Below are 27,483 nucleotides of genomic sequence, written 5' to 3'. Positions count from 1 at the left end.
GCTCCATGACTGCCTTATACAGGAGGATACAGTATATACCGAGCACCATGACTGCCATATACAGAAGGATACACAGAGCACCATGACTGCCATATACAGAAGGATACAGGATACACCGAGCACCATGACTGCCATATACAGGAGAATGCAGTGTACACCGAGCGCCATGACTGCCATATACAGGAGGATACACTATACACCGAGCACCATGACTGCCATATACAGGAGGATACAATATACACCGAGCACCATGACTGCCATATACAGGAGGATACAATATACACCGAGCACCATGACTGCCATATACAGGAGGATACAGCATACACCGAGTACCATGACTGCCATATACAGGAGGATACAGTATACACCGAGCGCCATGACTGCCATATACAGGAGGATGCAGGATACACCGAGCACCATGACTGCCATATACAGGAGGATATAATATACACCGAGCACCATGACTGCCATATACAGGAGGATACAGTATACACCGAGTACCATGACTGCCATATACAGGAGGATGCAGGATACACCGGGCACCATGACTGCCATATACAGGAGGATACAGTATTCACCGAGCGCCATGACTGCCATATATACAGGAGGATACAGTATACACCGAGCACCATGACTGCCATATACAGGAGGATACAATATACACCGAGCACCATCACTGCCATGTACAGGAGGATACAGCATACACCGTGCACCATGACTGCCATATACAGGAGGATACAGCATACACCAAGCACCCTGACTGCCATATACAGGAGGATACAGTATACACCAAGCACCATGACTGCCAAATACAGGAGGATACAGCATACACCAAGCACCCTGACTGCCATATACAGGAGGATACAGGATACACCGAGCACCATGACTGCCATATACAGGAGGATACAGCATACACCAAGCACCATGACTGCCATATACAGGAGGATACAGTATACACCGAGCGCCATGACTGCCATATACAGGAGGATACAGGATACACCGAGCACCCTCACTGCCATATACAGGAGGATACAGGATACTCCAAGCTCCATGACTGCCATATACAGGAGGATACAGCATACACCAAGCACCATGACTGCCAAATACAGGAGGATACAGGATACTCCAAGCTCCATGACTGCCTTATACAGGAGGATACAGTATACACCGAGCACCATGACTGCCATATACAGGAGGATACAGCATACACCAAGCACCATGACTGCCAAATACAGGAGGATACAGGATACTCCAAGCTCCATGACTGCCATATACAGGAGGATACAGCATACACCGAGTACCCTGACTGCCATATACAGGAGGATACAGGATACACCGAGCACCATGACTGCCATATACAGGAGGATACAGCATACACCGTGCACCATGACTGCCATATACAGGAGGATACAGGATACTGCAAGCTCCATGACTGCCATATACAGGAGGATACAGGATACACCGAGCACCATGACTGCCATATACAGGAGGATACAGGATACACCGAGCACCATGACTGCCATATACAGGAGGATACAGCATATACCAAGCACCATGACTGCCATATACAGGAGGATACAGGATACACCGAGCACCATGACTGCCATATACAGGAGGATACAGGATACACCGAGCACCATGACTGCCATATACAGGAGGATACAGGATACACCGAGCACCATGACTGCCATGTACAGGAGGATACAGCATACACCGTGCACCATGACTGCCATATACAGGAGGATGCCTCTAGGGTTGTACCTCTGGGTGTGAGTCTAAGGATTGGGGCTCAGTAAATAGCCCTCCACCCCTTCTAGGCAGCACTTCCTTTAACCCCTGTGTGTATGTTAATAACATAATACTCATTCCTAGGGGTGATATATTTTGGTGTTGAACCTTAAGGCTGTGTTCACACGTTCAGTTTTTCAGATGCAGTTTTTGGAAATGCTGATGATGAGAGAACAGATCACTGAGCTGCTCCTCTTTTTTCACTCCACTCCTCGTGTGGACATCAAAACCTGCAGTGTTATCTATATAGGGGTCATTGTACAGGGAGGGGGAGGGGATAAGCTGTGACATCATCTATTGTCAGTAGTGATGTAATGATGTGTCAGTGTTATCTATATAGAGGTCATTGTACAGGAGGGGGAGGAGATAAGCTGTGACATCATCTATTGTCAGTAGTGATGTAATGATGGGTCAGTGTTATCTATATAGAGGTCATTGTACAGGGGGGAGGAGATAAGCTGTGACATCATCTATTGTCAGTAGTGATGTAATGATGGGTCAGTGTTATCTATATAGAGGTCATTGTACAGGGAGGGGGAGGAGATAAGCTGTGACATCATCTATTGTCAGTAGTGATGTAATGATGGGTCAGTGTTATCTATATAGAGGTCATTGTACAGGGAGGGGGAGGGGATAAGCTGTGACATCATCTATTGTCAGTAGTGATGTAATGATGGGTCAGTGTTATCTATATAGAGGTCATTGTACAGGGAGGGGGAGGGGATAAGCTGTGACATCATCTATTGTCAGTAGTGATGTAATGATGGGTCAGTGTTATCTATATAGAGGTCATTGTACAGGGAGGGGGAGGAGATAAGCTGTGACATCATCTATTGTCAGTAATGATGTAATGACGGGTTAGTTTATCTATATAGAGGTCATTGTACAGGGGGGGGGGAGATAAGCTGTGACATCTATTGTCAGCAGTGATGTAATGATGGGTCAGTGTTATCTATATAGAGGTCATTGTACAGGGAGGGGGAGGAGATAACCTGTGACATCATCTATTGTCAGTAGTGATGTAATGATGGGTCAGTGCTATCTGTATAGAGGACATTGTACAGGGAGGAGGAGGAGATAAGCTGTGACATCATCTATTGTCAGTAGTGATGTAATGATGGGTCAGTGTTATCTATATAGAGGTCATTGTACAGGGAGGGGGAGGAGATAAGCTGTGACATCATCTATTGTCACTAGTGATGTAATGATGGGTCAGTGTTATCTATATAGAGGTCATAATACAGGGAGGGGGAGGAGATAAGCTGTGACATCATCTATTGTCAGTAGTGATGTAATGATGGGTCAGTGTTATCTATATAGAGGTCATTGTACAGGGAGGGGGAGGAGATAAGCTGTGACATCATCTATTGTCAGTAGTGATGTAATGATGGGTCAGTGTTATCTATATAGAGGTCATTGTACAGGGAGGGGGAGGGGATAAGCTGTGACATCATCTATTGTCAGTAGTGATGTAATGATGGGTCAGTGTTATCTATATAGAGGTCATTGTACAGGGAGGAGGAGGAGATAAGCTGTGACATCATCTATTGTCAGTAGTGATGTAATGATGGGTCAGTGTTATCTATATAGAGGTCATTGTACAGGGAGGGGGAAGAGATAAGCTGTGGCATCATCTATTGTCAGTAGTGATGTAATGATGGGTCAGTGTTATCTATATAGAGGTCATTGTACAGGGAGGGGGAGGAGATAAGCTGTGACATCATCTATTCTCAGTAGTGATGTAATGATGGGTCAGTGTTATCTATATAGAGGTCATTGTACAGGGAGGGGGAGGAGATAAGCAGTGACATCATCTATTGTCAGTAGTGAAGTAATGATGGGTCAGTGTTATCTATATAGAGGTCATTGTACAGGGAGGGGGAGGAGATAAGCTGTGACATCATCTATTGTCAGTAGTGAAGTAATGATGGGTCAGTGTTATCTATATAGAGGTCATTGTACAGGTAGGGGGAGGAGATAAGCTGTGACATCATCTATTGTCAGTAGTGATGTAATGATGGGTCAGTGTTATCTATATAGAGGTCATTGTACAGGGAGGGGGAGGAGATAAGCTGTGACACCATCTATTGTCAGTAGTGATGTAATGATGGGTCAGTGTTATCTATATAGAGGTCATTGTACAGGGAGGGGGAGGAGATAAGCTGTGACATCATCTATTCTCAGTAGTGATGTAATGATGGGTCAGTGTTATCTATATAGAGGTCATTGTACAGGAGGGGGAGGAGATAAGCTGTGACATCATCTATTGTCAGTAGTGATGTAATGATGTGTCAGTGTTATCTATATAGAGGTCATTGTACAGGAGGGGGAGGAGATAAGCTGTGACATCATCTATTGTCAGTAGTGATGTAATGATGGGTCAGTGTTATCTATATAGAGGTCATTGTACAGGGAGGGGGAGGAGATAAGCTGTGACATCATCTATTGTCAGTAGTGATGTAATGATGGGTCAGTGTTATCTATATAGAGGTCATTGTACAGGGAGGGGGAGGAGATACGCTGTGACATCATCTATTGTCAGTAGTGATGTAATGATGGGTCAGTGTTATCTATATAGAGGTCATTGTACAGGGAGGGGGAGGAGATAAGCTGTGACATCATCTATTGTCAGTAGTGATGTAATGATGGGTCAGTGTTATCTATATAGAGGTCATTGTACAGGGAGGGGGAGGAGATACGCTGTGACATCATCTATTGTCAGTAGTGATGTAATGATGGGTCAGTGTTATCTATATAGAGGTCATTGTACAGAGAGGGGGAGGAGATAAGCTGTGACATCATCTATTGTCAGTAGTGATGTAATGATGGGTCAGTGTTATCTATATAGAGGTCATTGTACAGGGAGGGGGAGGAGATAAGCTGTGACATCATCTATTCTCAGTAGTGATGTAATGATGGGTCAGTGTTATCTATATAGAGGTCATTGTACAGGGAGGGGGAAGAGATAAGCTGTGACATCATCTATTGTCAGTAGTGATGTAATGATGGGTCAGTGTTATCTATATAGGGGTCATTGTACAGGGAGGGGGAGGGGATAAGCTGTGACATCATCTATTGTCAGTAGTGATGTAATGATGGGTCAGTGTTATCTATATAGAGGTCATTGTACAGGGAGGGGGAGGGGATAAGCTGTGACATCATCTATTGTCAGTAGTGATGTAATGATGGGTCAGTGTTATCTATATAGAGGTCATTGTACAGGGAGGGGGAGGAGATAAGCAGTGACATCATCTATTGTCAGTAATGATGTAATGATGGGTCAGTGTTATCTATATAGAGGTCATTGTACAGGGAGGGGGAGGGGATAAGCTGTGACATCATCTATTGTCAGTAGTGATGTAATGATGGGTCAGTGTTATCTATATAGAGGTCATTGTACAGGGAGGGGGAGGAGATAAGCTGTGACATCATCTATTGTCAGTAATGATGTAATGACGGGTTAGTTTATCTATATAGAGGTCATTGTACAGGGAGGGGGAGGGGATAAGCTGTGACATCATCTATTGTCAGTAGTGATGTAATGATGGGTCAGTGTTATCTATATAGAGGTCATTGTACAGGGGGGGGGAGATAAGCTGTGACATCTATTGTCAGCAGTGATGTAATGATGGGTCAGTGTTATCTATATAGAGGTCATTGTACAGGGAGGGGGAGGAGATAACCTGTGACATCATCTATTGTCAGTAGTGATGTAATGATGGGTCAGTGCTATCTATATAGAGGACATTGTACAGGGAGGAGGAGGAGATAAGCTGTGACATCATCTATTGTCAGTAGTGATGTAATGATGGGTCAGTGTTATCTATATAGAGGTCATTGTACAGGGAGGGGGAGGAGATAAGCTGTGACATCATCTATTGTCAGTAGTGATGTAATGATGGGTCAGTGTTATCTATATAGAGGTCATTGTACAGGGAGGAGGAGGGATAAGCTGTGACATCTATTGTCAGTAGTGATGTAATGATGGGTCAGTGTTATCTATATAGAGGTCATTGTACAGGGAGGGGGGAGGAGATAAGCTGTGACATCATCTATTGTCAGTAGTGATGTAATGATGGGTCAGTGTTATCTATATAGAGGTCATTGTACAGGGAGGAGGAGGAGATAAGCTGTGACATCATCTATTGTCAGTAGTGATGTAATGAGGGGTCAGTGTTATCTATATAGAGGCCATTGTACAGGGAGGGGGAGGAGATAAGCTGTGACACCATCTATTGTCAGTAGTGATGTAATGATGGGTCAGTGTTATCTATATAGAGGTCATTGTACAGGGAGGGGGAGGAGATAAGCTGTGACATCATCTATTCTCAGTAGTGATGTAATGATGGGTCAGTGTTATCTATATAGAGGTCATTGTACAGGGAGGGGGAGGGGATAAGCTGTGACATCATCTATTGTGAGTAGTGATGTAATGATGGGTCAGTGTTATCTATATAGAGGTCATTGTACAGGGAGGGGGAGGAGATAAGCTGTGACATCATCTATTGTCAGTAGTGATGTAATGATGGGTCAGTGTTATCTATATAGAGGTCATTGTACAGGGAGGGGGAGGAGATACGCTGTGACATCATCTATTGTCAGTAGTGATGTAATGATGTGTCAGTGTTATCTATATAGGGGTCATTGTACAGGGAGGGGGAGGGGATAAGCTGTGACATCATCTATTGTCAGTAGTGATGTAATGATGGGTCAGTGTTATCTATATAGAGGTCATTGTGCAGGGAGGGGGAGGAGATAACCTGTGACATCATCTATTGTCAGTAGTGATGTAATGATGGGTCAGTGTTATCTATATAGAGGTCATTGTACAGGGAGGGGGAGGAGATAAGCTGTGACATCATCTATTGTCAGTAGTGATGTAATGATGGGTCAGTGTTATCTATATAGAGGTCATTGTACAGGGAGGGGGAGGAGATACGCTGTGACATCATCTATTGTCAGTAGTGATGTAATGATGGGTCAGTGTTATCTATATAGAGGTCATTGTACAGGGAGGGGGAGGAGATAAGCTGTGACATCATCTATTGTCAGTAGTGATGTAATGATGGGTCAGTGTTATCTATATAGAGGTCATTGTACAGGGAGGGGGAGGAGATAAGCAGTGACATCATCTATTGTCAGTAATGATGTAATGATGGGTCAGTGTTCTCTATATAGAGGTCATTGTACAGGGAGGGGGAGGAGATAAGCTGTGACATCTATTGTCAGCAGTGATGTAATGATGGGTCAGTGTTATCTATATAGAGGTCATTGTACTGGGAGGAGGAGGAGATAAGCTGTGACATCATCTATTGTGAGTAGTGATGTAATGATGGGTCAGTGTTATCTATATAGAGGTCATTGTACAGGGAGGGGGAGGAGATAAGCTGTGACATCATCTATTGTCAGTAGTGATGTAATGATGGGTCTGTGTTATCTATATAGAGGTCATTGTACAGGGAGGGGGAGGAGATAAGCTGTGACATCATCTATTGTCAGTAGTGATGTAATGATGGGTCAGTGTTATCTATATAGAGGTCATTGTACAGGGAGGAGGAGGAGGGGATAAGCTGTGACATCATCTATTGTCAGTAGTGATGTAATGATGGGTCAGTGTTATCTATATAGAGGTCATTGTACAGAGAGGGGGAGGAGATAAGCTGTGACATCATCTATTGTGAGTAGTGATGTAATGATGGGTCAGTGTTATCTATATAGAGGTCATTGTACAGGGAGGAGGAGGAGATAAGCTGTGACATCAGCTATTGTCAGTAGTGATGTAATGATGGGTCAGTGTTATCTATATAGAGGTCATTGTACAGGGAGGGGGAGGAGATACGCTGTGACATCATCTATTGTCAGTAGTGATGTAATGAGGGGTCAGTGTTATCTATATAGAGGTCATTGTACAGGGAGGGGGAGGAGATAAGCTGTGACATCATCTATTGTCAGTAGTGATGTAATGATGGGTCAGTGTTATCTATATAGAGGTCATTGTACAGGGAGGGGGAGGAGATAAGCAGTGACATCATCTATTGTCAGTAGTGAAGTAATGATGGGTCAGTGTTATCTATATAGAGGTCATTGTACAGGGAGGGGGAGGAGATAAGCTGTGACATCATCTATTCTCAGTAGTGATGTAATGATGGGTCAGTGTTATCTATATAGAGGTCATTGTACAGGGAGGGGGAGGGGATAAGCTGTGACATCATCTATTGTGAGTAGTGATGTAATGATGGGTCAGTGTTATCTATATAGAGGTCATTGTACAGGGAGGGGGAGGAGATAAGCTGTGACATCATCTATTGTCAGTAGTGATGTAATGATGGGTCAGTGTTATCTATATAGAGGTCATTGTACAGGGAGGGGGAGGAGATAAGCTGTGACATCATCTATTGTCAGTAGTGATGTAATGATGGGTCAGTGTTATCTATATAGGGGTCATTGTACAGGGAGGGGGAGGGGATAAGCTGTGACATCATCTATTGTGAGTAGTGATGTAATGATGGGTCAGTGTTATCTATATAGAGGTCATTGTACAGGGAGGGGGAGGAGATAAGCTGTGACATCATCTATTGTCAGTAGTGATGTAATGATGGGTCAGTGTTATCTATATAGAGGTCATTGTACAGGGAGGGGGAGGAGATAAGCTGTGACATCATCTATTGTCAGTAGTGATGTAATGATGGGTCAGTGTTATCTATATAGAGGTCATTGTACAGGGAGGGGGAGGAGATAAGCTGTGACATCATCTATTGTCAGTAGTGATGTAATGATGGGTCAGTGTTATCTATATAGAGGTCATTGTACAGGGAGGGGGAGGGGATAAGCTGTGACATCATATATTGTCAGTAGTGATGTAATGATGGGTCAGTGTTATCTATATAGAGGTCATTGTACAGGGAGGGGGAGGAGATAAGCTGTGACATCATCTATTGTCAGTAGTGATGTAATGATGGGTCAGTGTTATCTATATAGAGGTCATTGTACAGGGAGGGGGAGGAGATAAGCTGTGACATCATCTATTGTCAGTAGTGATGTAATCTATCTTCGGGAGTTTCTTCTCTGCACCTTGCAGGTCTTTGTGGTGAGACATCACTTACCTCTGATGTTTATTCTGCATTTATATGGAAATTGGAGGCTTATAGTTGATGTTTACTGAGCTGGAGGAGAAGGTCTGCTGAGCGCCGGGAGTCCTTGCCAAATAGACAGCTGCCTCCAAAAATACACATCCCGGCCCCCATGGCTTTAACCCCTTCCTGGCGAGCCATTGTCTGCTGCTCTGGGTGCTTGCGTCTCTCTGAGCATGATGGGAGTTCTAGTTTCTCTACAGCTTGAAACCTGCTTGCCCCAGCCGTGCACCTCCCCCATGTACCCCCAGCTGTATAGGCCCCCAGACTGAGGTGGGTATAGACTCCCAGACTGAGGTCGGTACAGGCTCCCAGACTGAGGTCGGTGTAGGTTCCCAGACTGAGGTCGGTGTAGGCTCCCAGACTGAGGTCGGTGTAGATTCCCAGACTGAGGTCGGGGTAGGCTCCCAGGCTGAGGTCGTTGTAGGCTCCCAGACTGAGGTCGGTGTAGATTCCCAGACTGAGGTCGTTGTAGGCTCCCAGACTGAGGTCGGTGTAGATTCCCAGACTGAGGTCGGTGTAGGCTCCCAGGCTGAGGTCGGTGTAGGCTCCCAGGCTGAGGTCGGTGTAGGCTCCCAGGCTGAGGTCGGTGTAGGCTCCCAGACTGAGGTCGGTGTAGGCTCCCAGACTGAGGTCGGTGTAGGCTCCCAGACTGAGGTCGGTGTAGGCTCCCAGACTGAGGTCGGTGTAGGCTCCCAGACTGAGGTCGGTGTAGGCTCCCAGACTGAGGTCGGTGTAGGCTCCCAGACTGAGGTCGGTGTAGGCTCCCAGACTGAGGTCGGTGTAGGCTCCCAGACTGAGGTCGGTGTAGGCTCCCAGACTGAGGTCGGTACAGGCTACCAGACTGAGGTCGGTGTAGGCTCCCAGACTGAGGTCGGTGTAGGCTCCCAGACTGAGGTCGGTGTAGGCTCCCAGACTGAGGTCGGTGTAGGCTCCCAGACTGAGGTCGTTGTAGGCTCGCAGACTTAGGTCGGTGTAGGCTCCCAGACTGAGGTCGGTGTAGGCTCCCAGAGTGAGGTCGGTATAGGCTCCCAGACTGAGGTCGGTGTAGGCTCCCAGACTGAGGTCGGTGTAGGCTCCCAGACTGAGGTCGCTATAGGCTCCCAGACTGAGGTCGGTGTAGTCTCCGAGACTGAGGTCGGTGTAGGCTCCCAGACTGAGGTCGGTGTAGGCTCCCAGACTGAGGTCGGTGTAGGCTCCCAGACTGAGGTCGGTGTAGGCTCCCAGACTGAGGTCGGTGTAGGCTCCCAGACTGAGGTCGCTATAGGCTCCCAGACTGAGGTCGCTATAGGCTCCCAGACTGAGGTCGGTGTAGGCTCCCAGACTGAGGTCGGTGTAGGCTCCCAGACTGAGGTCGGTGTAGGCTCCCAGACTGAGGTCGGTACAGGCTCCCAGACTGAGGTCGGTACAGGCATCAGTACATCATAACGGGTCTCCCTCTCACCCCAAACCTTCATCATAAACTATGAGAGGGATTACCTGCACCCTTGCAGTGCCCTGCTGCTCCTGTGCCAATGCCTCACCCTGCATTGTATTATGTCACCCCTGTACCCCTCTTCTGTGTGCACCCCATGGTACAGCATTGTATTATGTCACCCCTGTACCCCTCTTCTGTGTGCACCCCATGGTACAGCATTGTATTATGTCACCCCTGTACCCCTCTTCTGTGTGCACCCCATGGTACAGCATTGTATTATGTCACCCCTGTACCCCTCTTCTGTGTGCACCCCATGGTACAGCATTGTATTATGTCACCCCTGTACCCCTCTTCTGTGTGCACCCCATGGTACAGCATTGTATTATGTCACCCCTGTACCCCTCTTCTGTGTGCACCCCATGGTACAGCATTGTATTATGTCACCCCTGTACCCCTCTTCTGTGTGCACCCCATGGTACAGCATTGTATTATGTCACCCCTGTACCCCTCTTCTGTGTGCACCCCATGGTACAGCATTGTATTATGTCACCCCTGTACCCCTCTTCTGTGTGCACCCCATGGTACAGCATTGTATTATGTCACCCCTGTACCCCTCTTCTGTGTGCACCCCATGGTACAGCATTGTATTATGTCACCCCTGTACCCCTCTTCTGTGTGCACCCCATGGTACAGCATTGTATTATGTCACCCCTGTACCCCTCTTCTGTGTGCACCCCTTTACTTGCAGATGCTATAGCTCTCACCACCTCATCTCTTCTATTATTAAATGTCCTAATTTTTTGGGTAAATCCTTGACTATTGCTCCTTAGCCTGGGGCGACCCGGTGTGGACTCCCATTGTCAGCATGAGAGCGGCGCGGCCATCCTGCATCTCCAGTTCCTAATCAATGAGGTAAGTGTCCCATTAACCCTTCTAGTGCCAGGTTTATTGTGGGGCATGTAGTGGCTGGAGGCAATAATGACAGCAGTATAGATGCCCCATAACCTGCATTCATAGATCTAGGACTCCTGTGGGGAATAGCATGTCATGGTAATCTGAAACCTGCTTCAAAGACCCTCCCCAGAGGATGTAGGGATACTCTGAGACCCTCCCCAGAGGATGTAGGGATAATCTGAGACCCTCCCCAGAGGATGTAGGGATAATCTGAGACCCTCCCCAGAGGATGTAGGGATAATCTGAGACCCTCCCCAGAGGATGTAGGGATAATCTGAGACCCTCCCCAGAGGATGTAGGGATAATCTGAGACCCTCCCCAGAGGATGTAGGGATAATCTGAGACCCTCCCCAGAGGATGTAGGGATAATCTGAGACTCTCCCCAGAGGATGTAGGGATACTCTGAGACCCTCCCCAGAGGATGTAGGGATAATCTGAGACTCTCCCCAGAGGATGTAGGGATAATCTGAGACTCTCCCCAGAGGATGTAGGGATAATCTGAGACTCTCCCCAGAGAATGTAGGGATAATCTGAGACCCTCCCCAGAGGGTGTAGGGATAATCTGAGACCCTCCCCAGAGGATGTAGGGATAATCTGAGACCCTCCCCAGAGGATGTAGGGATAATCTGAGACCCTCCCCAGGGGATGTAGGGATAATCTGAGACCCTCCCCAGAGGATGTAGGGATAATCTGAGACCCTCCCCAGAGGATGTAGGGATAATCTGAGACCCTCCCCAGGGGATGTAGGGATAATCTGAGACCCTCCCCAGAGGATGTAGGGATAATCTGAGACCCTCCCCAGAGGGTGTAGGGATAATCTGAGACCCTCCCCAGAGGGTGTAGGGATAATCTGAGACCCTCCCCAGAGGGTGTAGGGATAATCTGAGACCCTCCCCAGGGGATGTAGGGATAATCTGAGACCCTCCCCAGGGGATGTAGGGATACTCTGAGACCCTCCCCAGTGGATGTAGGGATACTCTGAGACCCTCCCCAGGGGATGTAGGGATAATCTGAGACCCTCCCCAGAGGATTTTCGGATACTCTGAGACCCTCCCCAGGGGATGTAGGGATAATCTGAGACCCTCCTCAGAGGATGTACGGATAATCTGAGACTCTCCCCAGAGGATGTAGGGATAATCTGAGACCCTCCCCAGAGGATGTAGGGATAATCTGAGACCCTCCCCAGAGAATGTAGGGATAATCTGAGACCCTCCCCAGAGGATGTAGGGATAATCTGAGACCCTCCCCAGAGGATGTACGGATAATCTGAGACTCTCCCCAGAGGATGTAGGGATAATCTGAGACCCTCCCCAGAGGATGTACGGATAATCGGAGGCCCTCCCCAGAGGATGTAGGTATAATCTGAGACCCTCCCCAGAGGGTGTAGGGATAATCTGAGACCCTCCCCAGAGGATGTAGGGATAATCTGAGACCCTCCCCAGAGGGTGTAGGGATAATCTGAGACTCTCCCCAGGGGATGTAGGGATAATCTGAGACCCTCCCCAGGGGATGTAGGGATAATCTGAGACCCTCCCCAGAGGATGTAGGGATAATCTGAGACCCTCCCCAGAGGGTGTAGGGATAATCTGAGACCCTCCCCAGAGGATGTAGGGATAATCTGAGACCCTCCCCAGGGGATGTAGGGATAATCTGAGACCCTCCCCAGAGGATGTAGGGATAATCTGAGACCCTCCCCAGAGGGTGTAGGGATAATCTGAGACCCTCCCCAGAGGATGTAGGGATAATCTGAGACCCTCCCCAGGGGATGTAGGGATAATCTGAGACCCTCCCCAGAGGATGTAGGGATAATCTGAGACCCTCCCCAGAGGATGTAGGGATAATCTGAGACCCTCCCCAGAGGATGCAGGGATAATCTGAGACCCTGCCCAGGGGATGCAGGGATAATCTGAGACTCTCCCCAGAGGATGTACGGATAATCTGAGGCCCTCCCCAGAGGATGTAGGGATAATCTGAGACCCTCCCCAGAGGATGCAGGGATAATCTGAGACTCTCCCCAGAGGATGTAGGGATAATCTGAGACCCTCCCCAGAGGATGTAGGGATAATCTGAGACCCTCCCCAGAGGTGACAGATACTGATGACACCTAAAAATTGGTAACTGACCCCAGATAAAGGGATGTTCCATGTTACCACTAGAGAACTTTCTCCATTTACCTGAAATCCTGAGGTCCGGAACCGTCTCCATAGTGTAACCTTGTCGTGGGTGCAGACCTATGGACACCCTGGACCCTATACACTCTATATACAGGACTCTATAGCATTACAGTAATGAGGAGGTCTGTGAGATTCTACCAGAGGGCACATGGAAGGGCAGGTGCCGCTGCTACGTCATGGATCCAGGGGTAATGGTGCAGTGGGTGCCCAGTGCTGGGCACATTACAGGCAGGATGCCAGGGCAGGACATGGGCACCAGCTGGCGACTCTTCACAGGGTGCTGTCACTGCCCGGGTGCCACTTCTCCAGTGACTTCTGTCCTTCTGCCCGCAGGGTGCCCTGGTCACCGCATGTGCCGACCAGACGCTTCACCTATGGAGCCTGCGGCAGAAGCGTCCGGCCGTGCTCCACTCACTGAGATTCAACAAAGAACGGTAAGTGATACCAGGGGTGACAGACATTACTGCTCCGCGGGGGATCGGGGACTGACCTAGGACCGCACCCCCAGAAATACAACCCCACCGGCAACGTGTTACACAGACAAGTATCACAACCTATAGAACCACATGTCCCTCTATACATCATCCTAGATACCCGGAGCCTAAGACTACACGCTCCAATCCCAAATAATCCTGGACATCTGCCTATAAATATATCCTGCACCTCAGAGCTGCACTCACTATTCTGCTGCTGGTGCAGTCACTGTGTACATACATGACATTACTTATCCTGTACTGATCCTGAGTTACATCCTGTATTATACTCCAGAGCTGTACTCACTATTCTGCTGCTGGTGCAGTCACTGTGTACATACATGACATTACTTATCCTGTACTGATCCTGAGTTACATCCTGTATTATACCCCAGAGCTGCACTCACTATTCTGCTGCTGGTGCAGTCACTGTGTACATACATGACATTACTTATCCTGTACTGATCCTGAGTTACATCCTGTATTATACTCCAGAGCTGCACTCACTATTCTGCTGCTGGTGCAGTCACTGTGTACATACATGACATTACTTATCCTGTACTGACCCTGAGTTACATCCTGTATTATACTCCAGAGCTGCACTCACTATTCTGCTGCTGGTGCAGTCACTGTGTACATACATGACATTATTTATCCTGTACTGATCCTGAGTTACATCCTGTATTATACTCCAGAGCTGCACTCACTATTCTGCTGCTGGTGCAGTCACTGTGTACATACATGACATTATTTATCCTGTACTGATCCTGAGTTACATCCTGTATTATACTCCAGAGCTGCACTCACTATTCTGCTGCTGGTGCAGTCACTGTGTACATACATGACATTACTTATCCTGTACTGATCCTGAGTTACATCCTGTATTATACCCCAGAGCTGCACTCACTATTCTGCTGCTGGTGCAGTCACTGTGTACATACATGACATTACTTATCCTGTACTGATCCTGAGTTACATCCTGTATTATACCCCAGAGCTGCACTCACTATTCTGCTGCTGGTGCAGTCACTGTGTACATACATGACATTACTTATCCTGTACTGATCCTGAGTTACATCCTGTATTATACTCCAGAGCTGCACTCACTATTCTGCTGGTGCAGTCACTGTGTACATACATGACATTACTTATCCTGTACTGATCCTGAGTTACATCCTGTATTATACCCCAGAGCAGCACTCACTATTCTGCTGCTGGTGCAGTCACTGTGTACATACATGACATTACTTATCCTGTACTGATCCTGAGTTACATCCTGTAAATCTTTTATTTTATATAAAAATGAAAAACATAACAACAATAAACATAAATGAAGCCATAACTTCTGGCAAAATAATTACAACAAATATAATCGAAAATAAACTTACAAAACCTCCTGGCCCAGCCACACACACTCACCACATACTCAGCATGAGAACAACCAAAACCCTCACACAGTCCCACCACCTAATTTTTTTTTTTTTTTTTTTTTTTAATAATTTTTTTTTTTTTTTTTATATATATATATTTTTTTTTTCCCATAAATAACTAAAGAATACACAGCAAAAAAAAGACATAAAACAGGAAATAAAAACATTAAATATAACTAACTAAATCCCACGCCCATCACCCTCCCCCCCCCCCAGACACTGGTCTAACGTCCAAAGTTTGCGCTATATAGTCCAGACCAGTGCCCAGGATCGTATAGTCCAAATCCCGTCCACCCCCCTCCCAACCTAACACCCTAACACCAACACCCCAAAACCAACCAGCCTATATACACAAGAACTATAACTACATATAACTATAAATAAATACACACTGTACACAAGATACAAATACATTAAACAAATCAACATAACAAAACCAAACCACATAAAGCCCAGGTTCGGCGCCTGCAAGCCCCACATCACTACATGCTCAGATACAAAACAAAAATCTACTGTGCAGCATCAGCCCCAACACCAGGAGTGGAGATGACAGACTAAGGGACACTAAAGGAGAACCCCCTCCAAAGGAGAGAGGCCCTCCCCGTGCCCAGCCTCTCATGCTCCAGAGAGCGCACCTTCACCAGGTCACCCAGAATGTTCCTAACCACCTCATCCACCGGGAGGATTTTACGCTGCGTCGATACTAAGCACCGTGCGTTCCACGTGTGGTACCTGACCACTAGACTGACTAGGAATAACGTGCAGCGGTCCCGGGCACCCAGGCCTCTGAATGCTCCATAGGCCCACTCCGCATAGGAGAGACCGGCCAACCCGGGCCAATGGATGGAAGCGCCCACCCGGTTGTACACCTCTGTGTTAAAGGGGCACTGAAGCAGGAAGTGGTCCATGCTCTCCAGCAGACCACCGCACTCCTCCCGGGGACAACCCCTTTCCTCAGAGCTCCTACACTTCAGATTGTCCCTCACACACAGCTTTCCATGGAAGCAGCGCCAAGTCAAGTCCCAAAACATCAAGGGGATCCTGATAGAATTCAAAAGACCTAAACCCACCCCCAGATCCCGACTTGGGCAATCCCTGAGGGCCAGAGGCTTCTGGAAATGGGTCAACAGAACCCTTTTGTCAAGGACTTTCCTTGACATGGTCCTGATCTCCCACATTCCCAGACCCCACCGGCGGATCACCTTCAGAACCGGGGTAGCATAAGCCGGAAGATGCCCATGTGGTGTACGAAGATCCTTCACTCGCCCTCCTGTCTCCCATTCCTGGAAGAAAGGCCAAAACCATCCCCTGCAGGAGTATACCCACGGAGGAGCCCTCTCTTTCTAGAGGTTTGCGATATTGATCTTAAGAAAGGTATTCACTAGGAACACCACAGGGTTGACCATACACAACCCTCCTTGTCTCCTCGTGCGGTAAGTAACCTCCCTCTTGATTAGGTTCAGCCTATTCCCCCATAACAGCTGGAAGAACAGACTGTAGACCCGAGTCCAGAGGGGTTCTGGCAACATGCACACACTGCCCAGATATATCAGCAATGGGAGCAGGTAAGTTTTAATCAAGTTCACCCTTTCCCTGAGGGTCAAAGACCAACCCTTCCACTGGTCCACCTTCTGGGCGGCGATCTTAAGCCTACCATCCCAGTTTTGCATGGGGTAATCCCCCTGGCCAAATTCGATGCCGAGAACTTTGGCAGAATCTTGGGGCCCTGGAAGAGTGTCCGGGAGATCAAACCCTGGATCCCCCTCTCCCAGCCAGAGACTCTCACACTTATCCCGGTTGATCTTGGACCCAGAAGCCTCTGAGTAGCGGTCAACCTCTGACATCACCCATTGTGCCTCCCCTCTCGAGGACACAAAAACGGTGACATCATCGGCATACGCTACCACCCTTAGAGTGGCTTCCGGTGCTGCCCGATCCATCCCGACTCCCACCAACGGCCCACGATCAACCCTCCTAAGGAATGGGTCAATCGCGAACACGTATAAAAGTGGGCTCAGAGGACAACCCTGGCGAACACCAGACCCGACCTCAAAAGAGCGGCCAATCCAACCGTTCACAAGCGGGAAACTCTCTGCCCCTGTGTACAAAACCTTAAGCCAATTGACAAACTCCCCCGGCAGGCCATACCTCAGAAGGACAGACCAGAGGTACTCGTGGTTAACCCGATCAAACGCTTTTGCCTGATCCAAGGACAGCAAGTACCCCTTCCAGTTACCAGCCCTGCCCTGCTCCACTGCCTCCCGAACACAAAGCACAGCACTAAATGTACTGCGGCCTGGAACAGAGCAGTGCTGGGTCCCCGAAAGGAGCCGGGGCGCAAACTGCACCAGCCGATTAAACAGCACCTTTGCCAAAACCTTTCTGTCCGTATTGAGAAGCGCTATGGGACGCCAGTTCTCAATACGAGATCGGTCCTTACCCTTTGACAGAATGATCAGGGCAGACCTCCTCATTGACTTCGGCAGAGCGCCCGAGGAAAGACACTCATTGAATACCTCAGTCAAGAGGGGAACCAAGGCATCCTTAAAGGTCTTATAAAACTCAGATGTTAAGCCATCCGGACCCGGCGATTTCTTGAGGGCGAGCCCTTCAATCGCCAGGCTGACTTCCTCTTCCCTGATCATCTCTGTCAAAACATCAAGAGAGGGGTCTACTCCTGGCTCAGGGACAGTTTCAGCCAGGAAAGCCGACATCACATCCCGATCTAGATCCTTCCTGCCCAAGAGGTGCGAGTAGAAGGATCTGACGACCTCCAGAATCCCTGATCTGGACCTTTTCAGGGATCCCGTACTGTCAACCAGTCCTGTGACAACTTTACCATTCACTGACATCTTGCAGTTTCTGTAAGGGTCGGGCGAGCGGTATTTCCCGTAATCCCTCTCAAAAACCAAAGATGCGTGTCTATCGTACTGACACCTCTTCAGCAAGGATTTCACTCTGGAGATGTCCTCACGACTACCTCCAGTCGAGACGAGATGCTCGAGTTTCCTCCTCAGGCCCTGATACAGGCGGTACCTGTCCAGGCTCCTGAGGCTCGAGAGCTGGCGGAAGAATCTCGCCACCCTTTTCTTGAGCATCTCCCACCACTCTGACTTACTGCTACAAAGGCCCAGCAATGGTACCTGGCTCTGAAGAAAGTCCTCAAAGGATTGTCTTATCTCTGCTTCTTCCAGGAGAGACGAATTGAGCTTCCAGTAGCCTCTTCCCATCCGGGGGGTCTCTGTAACATTCAGAGAAAACAAAATTAAACAGTGGTCGGAGAACTCCACCTCAACAACGGACACTGCTGAAGAAATGGCTTCCTCCTTTAAATAAAACCTGTCTATTCTAGACCTGCAGCTACCCCTATAATAGGTGAACCCCGCGTGGCCTGGGGTGTGCCGGATGTGGACATCCACCAGGCGAGCCTCACTGGCTATGCTATTAAGAGCGACGCTATCATAAGTCAGCTTGTCTCTGGAACCTCCCCTATCCTGGGACCTCGTGACAGCATTGAAGTCCCCTCCAAAGACCACCTGCCGACTTGTAAAAAGGTAGGGCTTGATCCTCATAAAGAGACACTTCCTGTCCCACTTGGACTGGGGACCATAGATGTTAATAAGACGAAGTTCTTGTCCCTTCATGAGGACATCCAGGATCAGGCACCTCCCCATTTCTAACTCAATAACTCGTCGGCATTCTACCGGTGCGGTAAAAAGGACCGCCACTCCGCTATACGGCTCGGCCGCAAGAGACCAATAGGAAGGCCCGTGTCTCCATTCCCTCTTAGCTTTAAACACGGCCGCCAAATCTGGCAGCCTGGTCTCCTGCAAAAATAAAATGTCGGCTTCAACGCGGCCGAGAAAATCAAAGGCCGCAAATCTAGCCGCATCAGACTTAATGCTGGCGACATTAATGGACGCCAGCGTCAACGGAGTGGGTGCCGCCATCATGAGTGATTGAGTTAGACGGCTTTTTTCTTACTACCTCCCTTCCCTCTACTGTCCTCTGAAGATGAACCCTTTTCCCTTTTCCCTTCAGAATTGGGGCAACTTCTTTTTAACGAAATTGAGGTGTCCATGTTATTACTGGCCCCCAAGGACCCACCCGGACCACCCTCTCCTTCGTCCTTGTCTCCTGACTCTGAGTCAGTCTCCCACTCTGAGGACCCAGCATCCCCAGAGGATAGAGACTCGGCGCCCCCTGCAGGCTGCTCCGCCGCCACCTCCAGAACCCCACCCTCAGCCTCTCCTTCCGAGGAGGCGATCTCATCGAGGGTGAGGAACCGGTTGGAAAGCTCAACCAGAGGGGAGGAAGTTTTCCCTTCCTTAGGTACCTTAGATACGCCGCGCTTTTTCTTTTTCTGCTTGCGCTTATTTTCTAGCCAAATCCTGTTATCCTCATCCATACTCTCATAATGGGAGGACGTGGAGGACATGGCACCTTTCTCGCGCTCCATCCTCCTGACCTCCTCATCCAACTCATCATCCCTCAGGGCCTCAGTAGCATGATCAGCCTCTGAGGAAGGACCAAGGGTCACCCCAGCAACCTGAGGCTTCCCCAGTTCTCTCCCTTTTTGTCTGGCTTCAAGCCGCCTCAACTGAGAAGGTGACTTATTCTTGCTTTTCTTCACAGGCCCCTCAGCTCCTCCACCTCTGCTGGTACCTTCCCCAGCAGAAGCAACCTCATGGCTCTCCTCCACTGGGGTCACAACCGCATTGGCAAAGGAGCGAGGACAACGGCTGAAAGGGTGACCGAGCTCACCACACAGGTTACACCTAATGTCCTTACAGGATGCAGCGAGATGACCTAGCCCACCACACAAAGCGCACTTCTGCACTTGGCAGCTGGCGCTAAAGTGTGTGGGGTCACCGCACCTGTGACAGACCTTCGGCTGCCCCTGGTAGAAAATCAGGATTCTGTCCCGTCCAAGAAAGGCTGAAGAGGGAATGTGGGCGACTGTGCCGCCTGAACACTTCAACTTCATCATGAAGGTCCAGGCCCCAGACCAAATGCCAAATTCATCGCGGTTTTTCTGAGGTACCTGAACTACTTCGCCATAACGACTGAGCCAAGTCATGATGTCCATGCAAGAAAGTGACTCGTTACGGGTCAAAACGGTCACTTTCTTGACTGTGTTTTGGCGAGACACTGCTTGCACAGCAAAGTCTCGCCATGCAGGCTCGTTCTTTGCCAGCTCATAATTCGACCAGAAGAGCTCTAAGCCCTCCGGCCGAACAAAGCTGACATCGAACTCCGGAGTACCATAAGGATGTATCAGGGCAAAGATGTCACTAGCCCTAAAGTTCATCTTCAGGAGGAGCTCCACCACCCTTGACCTGGGTGGGCATGCGTCACTGCCCCTCCAGCGAAGACGAACCACATTCCTACGGGAAGCTCCGGGCCCGGTTGTGGGTAAAGACCATACAGTCTCTCCCCCCCTTTTCTCTTGGAAGGCTGCCAGGCCATGCCTGTCTGTCCAGAAGGACAGATCAACCTCTCTCCCCTCTACATTGATTGACTTTTCCCCTCTCCTGAGAGCCTCCAGAAGACGCCTTTGCAAAACGCTGTTCCCAGAGCCAGGAGACAAGGAGTTAACCCCACTTGCCCCAGCGGTGACACTCGCATAGCTCCTTATGGGAGCGGCCACCACTGGGGGTGCAGATGGATCAGCACTCCTACCAGGATCCCCCCCATCACCATTCACCACCCCCACATTCACCACACTATGTACATTACTGCCTCGCTTCCTTGCATCACTGCCTCGCTTCCTTGCATCACTCACACCAGCTGGGCCAGGAGGACCTGGGGTTGCCTCGGCGTCACTGGACACTGGGGGTAGAGCCACCTCCATAGCTGATACAGCCTGAGAAGAGGCAGCTCCAACCCCGATCTTACTTGTGCCCTCTGCCTCATTGGCATTAACCCCTTGTTGTCCAGTAGTTTTTCGCTGCTCGCTGGATGCAAGAGGCCTCTTGTCTTTATTAACTCCGGACAGTCTCTTATGGTCATCTCCAGGGTCAGATGCACCAATACAAAATAACACTTTTCCTGCGCCCTTTCCCACAGGCTGCACAGGACGATTGGGAGGCGCTGCACCACAAGCCCCAGCAGCCCCATCACACTGCCGCTGCTCACCGGAGCTAGATGCAGCCACAGCGCTAGGGGCCACAGGAGCCACCGTCCCTGGCACCGGGCCACCCCCCCCTCCCACTGGGGGGCAGCGCACAGTACCAGGACCTGCTGGATCGCCCTCACTGTCCGGCCTTTCAGCCGATGCCTTCCCTGCACCATCCTTGCTACTACAAACAAGGCTGGTGCTCTGCGCCATGATGGAACGTGGCTTTGCACTCTCCCCGCACCCTGGCACCGAGTCCACTGCAGGATTCGTGCTGGGCTGGGTAACGGGGCCTACACGACAGGCTGACACTGCTGCCCGCCCGGAGGGAACAGGGAGGGGACGAAACACCAGATTCACCTCCTGAGACGCCTTGATCTTCTTGGCTCTCTTCTTTCTCTTTAGGTCGTCATCTGGCAAATCATCGCCGAAGGAAAAGTTCTGGAGGTGAACTGGGGACTCGAGCTGACGGATCTGAGCCATTAGCGCCCCCCCCTGGCCGCTGTCATCACTTTCCTCCTCCAGGTTGGCAGAGCCGCAGCCTGATGGTAATGGCGCTTGCTCTGCAGGCAGCCTGTCGTGCGAGGCCTGCTGGTGTTGGTGCAGGCCACCAGACGGACACGGCAGGTCTTCCTCATCCTCCTCATCATCGCCATCGCCTTCATCCGCCTGGATCTGAAGCCCCTTCAGCTTTCTCAGCTTATCCTGGCGCATTTCTTCAAACCTCATGTCGTTCTCCAGCTTTTCCCGGAACGGACCGCTGTTGTCACGGATAAGCCGACGCTTCTCCTCCAGAGCGGTGACCTCGGCTTTAAGCCTGTTGATGGTGATAAGAAGATCAGGTTTCTTCTTCTTAGTGGCCACCCCCGCTAGGGCCAAGGTCTCCCTTATCTCCTCCTGGAGCCTCCTCAGCGCTTTTCCGGCTTCCTCGTACTCACGGAGGTGCTCAGCAATCCGGGAGCCATAGATGGTAGCAGACTCCCGGGTTTTTAGATCTCCCCATGCCTTTTCCACACCTCCGTGAGCACCCAGCTTTCCAGCTGAACCACCCAGCTTTCCCGCACATACACCCAGCTTTCCAGGAGGAGCACTTAGGCTGATGTCACTTGCCTTGATCTTTTGTGTTCCGGAGACCTTGCGGCTTCCCTGGGTCTTGGGGGTGGCAGCCGAGGTCACATCGCTGCGTCCTTGGCTCCGGGCAGATCTTCTTACCCCCTCCGCTTTGGCCGGTATCTGGCTTCTCCTGCCCCCCGCCGGCCTGGTCCGGGAGACAGGAGCCTGGAACTTTCCTGCAGGATTCATCCCAGTGAACCCACTCCCTCCCTGGGGAGGAGAGAGCAGGCCTGGGTGGATCGGTCTTCCACCAGGTGGTGCAGGAGCTCAGCAGCACACAACCACACCCTTCAGTAGCACACAGCAGAATGAGATTGCACGCACTATTCTGCTGCTGGTGCAGTCACTGTGTACATACATGACATTACTTATCCTGTACTGATCCTGAGTTACATCCTGTATTATACCCCAGAGCTGCACTCACTATTCTGCTGCTGGTGCAGTCACTGTGTACATACATGACATTACTTATCCTGTACTGATCCTGAGTTACATCCTGTATTATACCCCAGAGCTGCACTCACTATTCTGCTGCTGGTGCAGTCACTGTGCACATACATGACATTACTTATCCTGTACTGATCCTGAGTTACATCCTGTATTATACCCCAGAGCTGCACTCACTATTCTGCTGCTGGTGCAGTCACTGTGTACATACATGACATTACTTATCCTGTACTGATCCTGAGTTACATCCTGTATTATACCCCAGAGCTGCACTCACTATTCTGCTGGTGCAGTCACTGTGTACATACATGACATTACTTATCCTGTACTGATCCTGAGTTACATCCTGTATTATACCCCAGAGCTGCACTCACTATTCTGCTGCTGGTGCCGTCACTGTGTACATACATGACATTACTTATCCTGTACTGATCCTGAGTTACATCCTGTATTATACCCCAGAGCTGCACTCACTATTCTGCTGCTGGTGCAGTCACTGTGTACATACATGACATTACTTATCCTGTACTGATCCTGAGTTACATCCTGTAGATCTTTTATTTTATATAAAAGTAAAAAACATAACAATACAAAACATAATATACAATATATACAATATCTTACCTGCTGGTCCAGCCCCATTCATAAACAATAACTTAAAATACACCGAAATGAATAAACACCAATTACCACAACCCCCACCCAACCGATTATCACAACCTAAACCAAACCAATAAACAAACACAAGCCACACCCGCAAATAAACAAAAATGACTATAAATATACCCACCCTACACCCTCTAATAACAAACCACCCCACACAGATCACACCCCACACCCGTTTTTTTTTTTTTTTTTTTAATATATAATAACAAATACACACAACACTACACTAAACTAAATCCCTCGCCCGCACCCTTCCCTTTCCCCCCAGACACTGGTCTAACGCCCAAAGTTTGCGTTAAGTAGTCCAGACCAGTGCCCAGGGTCATAGAGTCCAAGGTCAGTTCGTAAATCCCACCACCATCACCCCCCTCCCAACCTAACGCTATATCCCAAACCCCACTATATACAATATATACAATATATACAGTATTTACAACATAACATAAAGAAAACAGAATACAAATAAAATCTCAACAACATCAATCAAAACCACATAAAGCCCAAGTTCGGCGCCTGCAAGCCCAACATCACTACATGCCCAGAACACAAAACAAAAATCTACAGTGCAGGATCAGCCCAACACCAGGAGAGGAGATGACAGACTAAGGGACACTAAAGGAGAACCCCCTCCAAAGGAGAGAGGCCCTCCCCGTGCCCAGCCTCTCATACTCCAGAGAGCGCACCTTCACCAGGAGGGGAGAGGACAGACTAAGGGACACTAAGGAGAGAGGCCCTCCCCGTGCCCAGCCTCTCATACTCCAGAGAGCGCACCTTCACCAGGAGGGAGAGGACAGACTAAGGGGCACTAAGGAGAGAGGCCCTCCCCGTGCCCAGCCTCTCATACTCCAGAGAGCGCACCCTCACCAGGAGAGGAGATGACAGACTAAGGGACACTAAGGAGAGAGGCCCTCCCCGTGCCCAGCCTCTCATACTCCAGAGAGCGCACCTTCACCAGGAGGGAGAGGACAGACTAAGGGACACTAAGGAGAGAGGCCCTCCCCGTGCCCAGCCTCTCATACTCCAGAGAGCGCACCTTCACCAGGAGGGAGAGGACAGACTAAGGGACACTAAGGAGAGAGGTCCTCCCTGTGCCCAGCCCCTCATACTCCAGAGAGTGCACCTTCACCAGGTGGGAGAGGACAGACTAAGGGATACTAAGGAGAGAGGCCCTCCCCGTGCCCAGCCTCTCATACTCCAGAGAGCGCACCTTCACCAGGAGGGGAGAGGACAGACTAAGGGACACTAAGGAGAGAGGTCCTCCCCGTGCCCAGCCTCTCATACTCCAGAGAGCGCACCTTCACCAGGGGGAGAGGACAGACTAAGGGACACTAAGGAGAGAGGCCCTCCCCGTGCCCAGCCTCTCATACTCCAGAGAGCGCACCTTCACCAGGGGGAGAGGACAGACTAAGGGGCACTAAGGAGAGAGGCCCTCCCCGTGCCCAGCCTCTCATACTCCAGAGAGCGCACCTTCAACAGGAGGGGAGAGGACAGACTAAGGGACACTAAGGAGAGAGGCCCTCCCCGTGCCCAGCCCCTCATACTCCAGAGATCGCACCTTCACCAGGAGGAGACAGGACAGACTAAGGGACACTAAGGAGAGAGGCCCTCCCCGTGCCCAGCCTCTCATACTCCAGAGAGCGCACCTTCACCAGGGGGGAGAGGACAGACTAAGAGACACTAAGGAGAGAGGCCCTCCCCATGCCCAGCCTCTCATACTCCAGAGAGCGCACCTTCACCAGGGGGGAGAGGACAGACTAAGAGACACTAAGGAGAGAGGCCCTCCCCATGCCCAGTCTCTCATACTCCAGAGAGCGCACCTTCACCAGGAGGGGACAGGACAGACTAAGGGACACTAAGGAGAGAGGCCCTCCCCGTGCCCAGCCTCTCATACTCCAGAGAGCGCACCTTCACCAGGAGGGAGAGGACAGACTAAGGGACACTAAGGAGAGAGGTCCTCCCCGTGCCCAGCCTCTCATACTCCAGAGAGTGCACCTTCACCATGGGGGAGAGGACAGACTAAGGGGCACTAACGAGAGAGGCCCTCCCCGTGCCCAGCCTCTCATACTCCAGAGAGCGCACCTTCACCAGGGGGGAGAGGACAGACTAAGGGACACTAAGGAGAGAGGTCCTCCCCGTGCCCAGCCTCTCATACTCCAGAGAGCGCACCTTCACCAGGAGGGGAGAGGACAGACTAAGGGACACTAAGGAGAGAGGCCCTCCCCGTGCCCAGCCTCTCATACTCCAGAGAGCGCACCTTCACCAGGAGGGGGGAGGACAGACTAAGGGACACTAAGGAGAGAGGCCCTCCCCGTGCCCAGCCTCTCATACTCCAGAGAGCGCACCTTCACCAGGAGGGAGAGGACAGGCTAAGGGACACTAAGGAGAGAGGTCCTCCCCGTGCCCAGCCTCTCATACTCCAGAGAGCGCACCTTCACCAGGTCACCCAGAATGTTCCTAACCACCTCATCCACCGGGAGGATTTTACGCTGCGTCGATACTAAACACCGTGCGTTCCACGTGTGGTACCTGACCACTAGACTGACTAAGAATAACGTGCAGCGGTCCCGGCCACCCAGGCCTCTGAATGCTCCATAGGCCCACTCCACATAGGAGAGACCGGCCAACCCGGGCCAATGGATGGAAGCGCCCACCCGGTTGTACACCTCTGTGTTAAAGGGGCACTGAAGCAGGAAGTGGTCCATGCTCTCCAGCAGGCCACCGCACTCCTCCCGGGGACAACCCCTTTCCTCAGAGCTCCTACACTTCAGATTGTCCCTCACACACAGCTTTCCATGGAAGCAGCGCCAAGTCACGTCCCAAAACTTCAAGGGGATCCTGATGGAATTCAATAAACTCAAACCCACCCCCAGATCCTAACTTGGGCAATCCCTGAGGGCCAGAGGCTTCTGGAAATGGGTCAACAGAACCCTTTTGTCAAGGAGTTTCCTCGACATGGTCCTGATCTCCCACATTCCCAGACCCCACAGATCACACCCCACACCCGTTTTTTTTTTTTTTTTTTAATATATAATAACAAATACACATAACACTACACTAAACTAAATCCCTCGCCCGCACCCTTCCCTTTCCCCCCAGACACTGGTCTAACGTCCAAAGTTTGCGTTAAGTAGTCCAGACCAGTGCCCAGGGTCATAGAGTCCAAGGTCAGTTCGTAAATCCCACCACCATCACCCCCCTCCCAACCTAACGCTATATCCCAAACCCCACTATATACAATATATACAATATATACAGTATTTACAACATAACATAAAGAAAACAGAATACAAATAAAATCTCAACAACATCAATCAAAACCACATAAAGCCCAGGTGCCTGCAAGCCCCTACATCACTACATGCCCAGAACACAAAACAAAAATCTACAGTGCAGCATCAGCCCAACACCAGGAGAGGAGATGACAGACTAAGGGACACTAAAGGAGAACCCCCTCCAAAGGAGAGAGGCCCTCCCCGTGCCCAGCCTCTCATACTCCAGAGAGCGCACCTTCACCAGGAGGGAGAGAACAGACTAAGGGACACTAAGGAGAGAGGCCCTCCCCGTGCCCAGCCTCTCATACTCCAGAGAGCGCACCTTCACCAGGGGGAGAGGACAGACTAAGGGACACTAAGGAGAGAGGCCTTCCTCGTGCCCAGCCTCTCATACTCCAGAGAGCGCACCTTCACCAGGGGGGAGAGGATAGACTAAGGGACACTAAGGAGAACCCCCTCCAAAGGAGAGAGGCCCTCCCCGTGCCCAGCCTCTCATACTCC

The 27,483-nt window shown here is 49.9% G+C and overlaps 1 protein-coding gene across 11 annotated transcripts in view; it reads left to right on the top strand.

Moving 5' to 3' along the window:
• STXBP5L (syntaxin binding protein 5L) overlaps nt 1-27,483 on the top strand; it is a 746,575-nt gene that overhangs the window by 544,647 nt on the left and 174,445 nt on the right. For all 11 annotated transcript variants that reach the window (XM_072139024.1, XM_072139025.1, XM_072139028.1 and 8 more), the window contains 2 exons: nt 11,166-11,247; nt 13,797-13,897. In XM_072139024.1, the coding sequence (XP_071995125.1) occupies nt 11,166-11,247; nt 13,797-13,897 (183 nt within the window). The remainder of the gene's footprint in view (nt 1-11,165; nt 11,248-13,796; nt 13,898-27,483) is intronic.

This window comes from Engystomops pustulosus, chromosome 2, assembly GCF_040894005.1.
Source record: "Engystomops pustulosus chromosome 2, aEngPut4.maternal, whole genome shotgun sequence".
NCBI lineage: Eukaryota > Metazoa > Chordata > Amphibia > Anura > Leptodactylidae > Engystomops > Engystomops pustulosus.
This window is presented reverse-complemented; position numbering and strand designations above follow the sequence as displayed.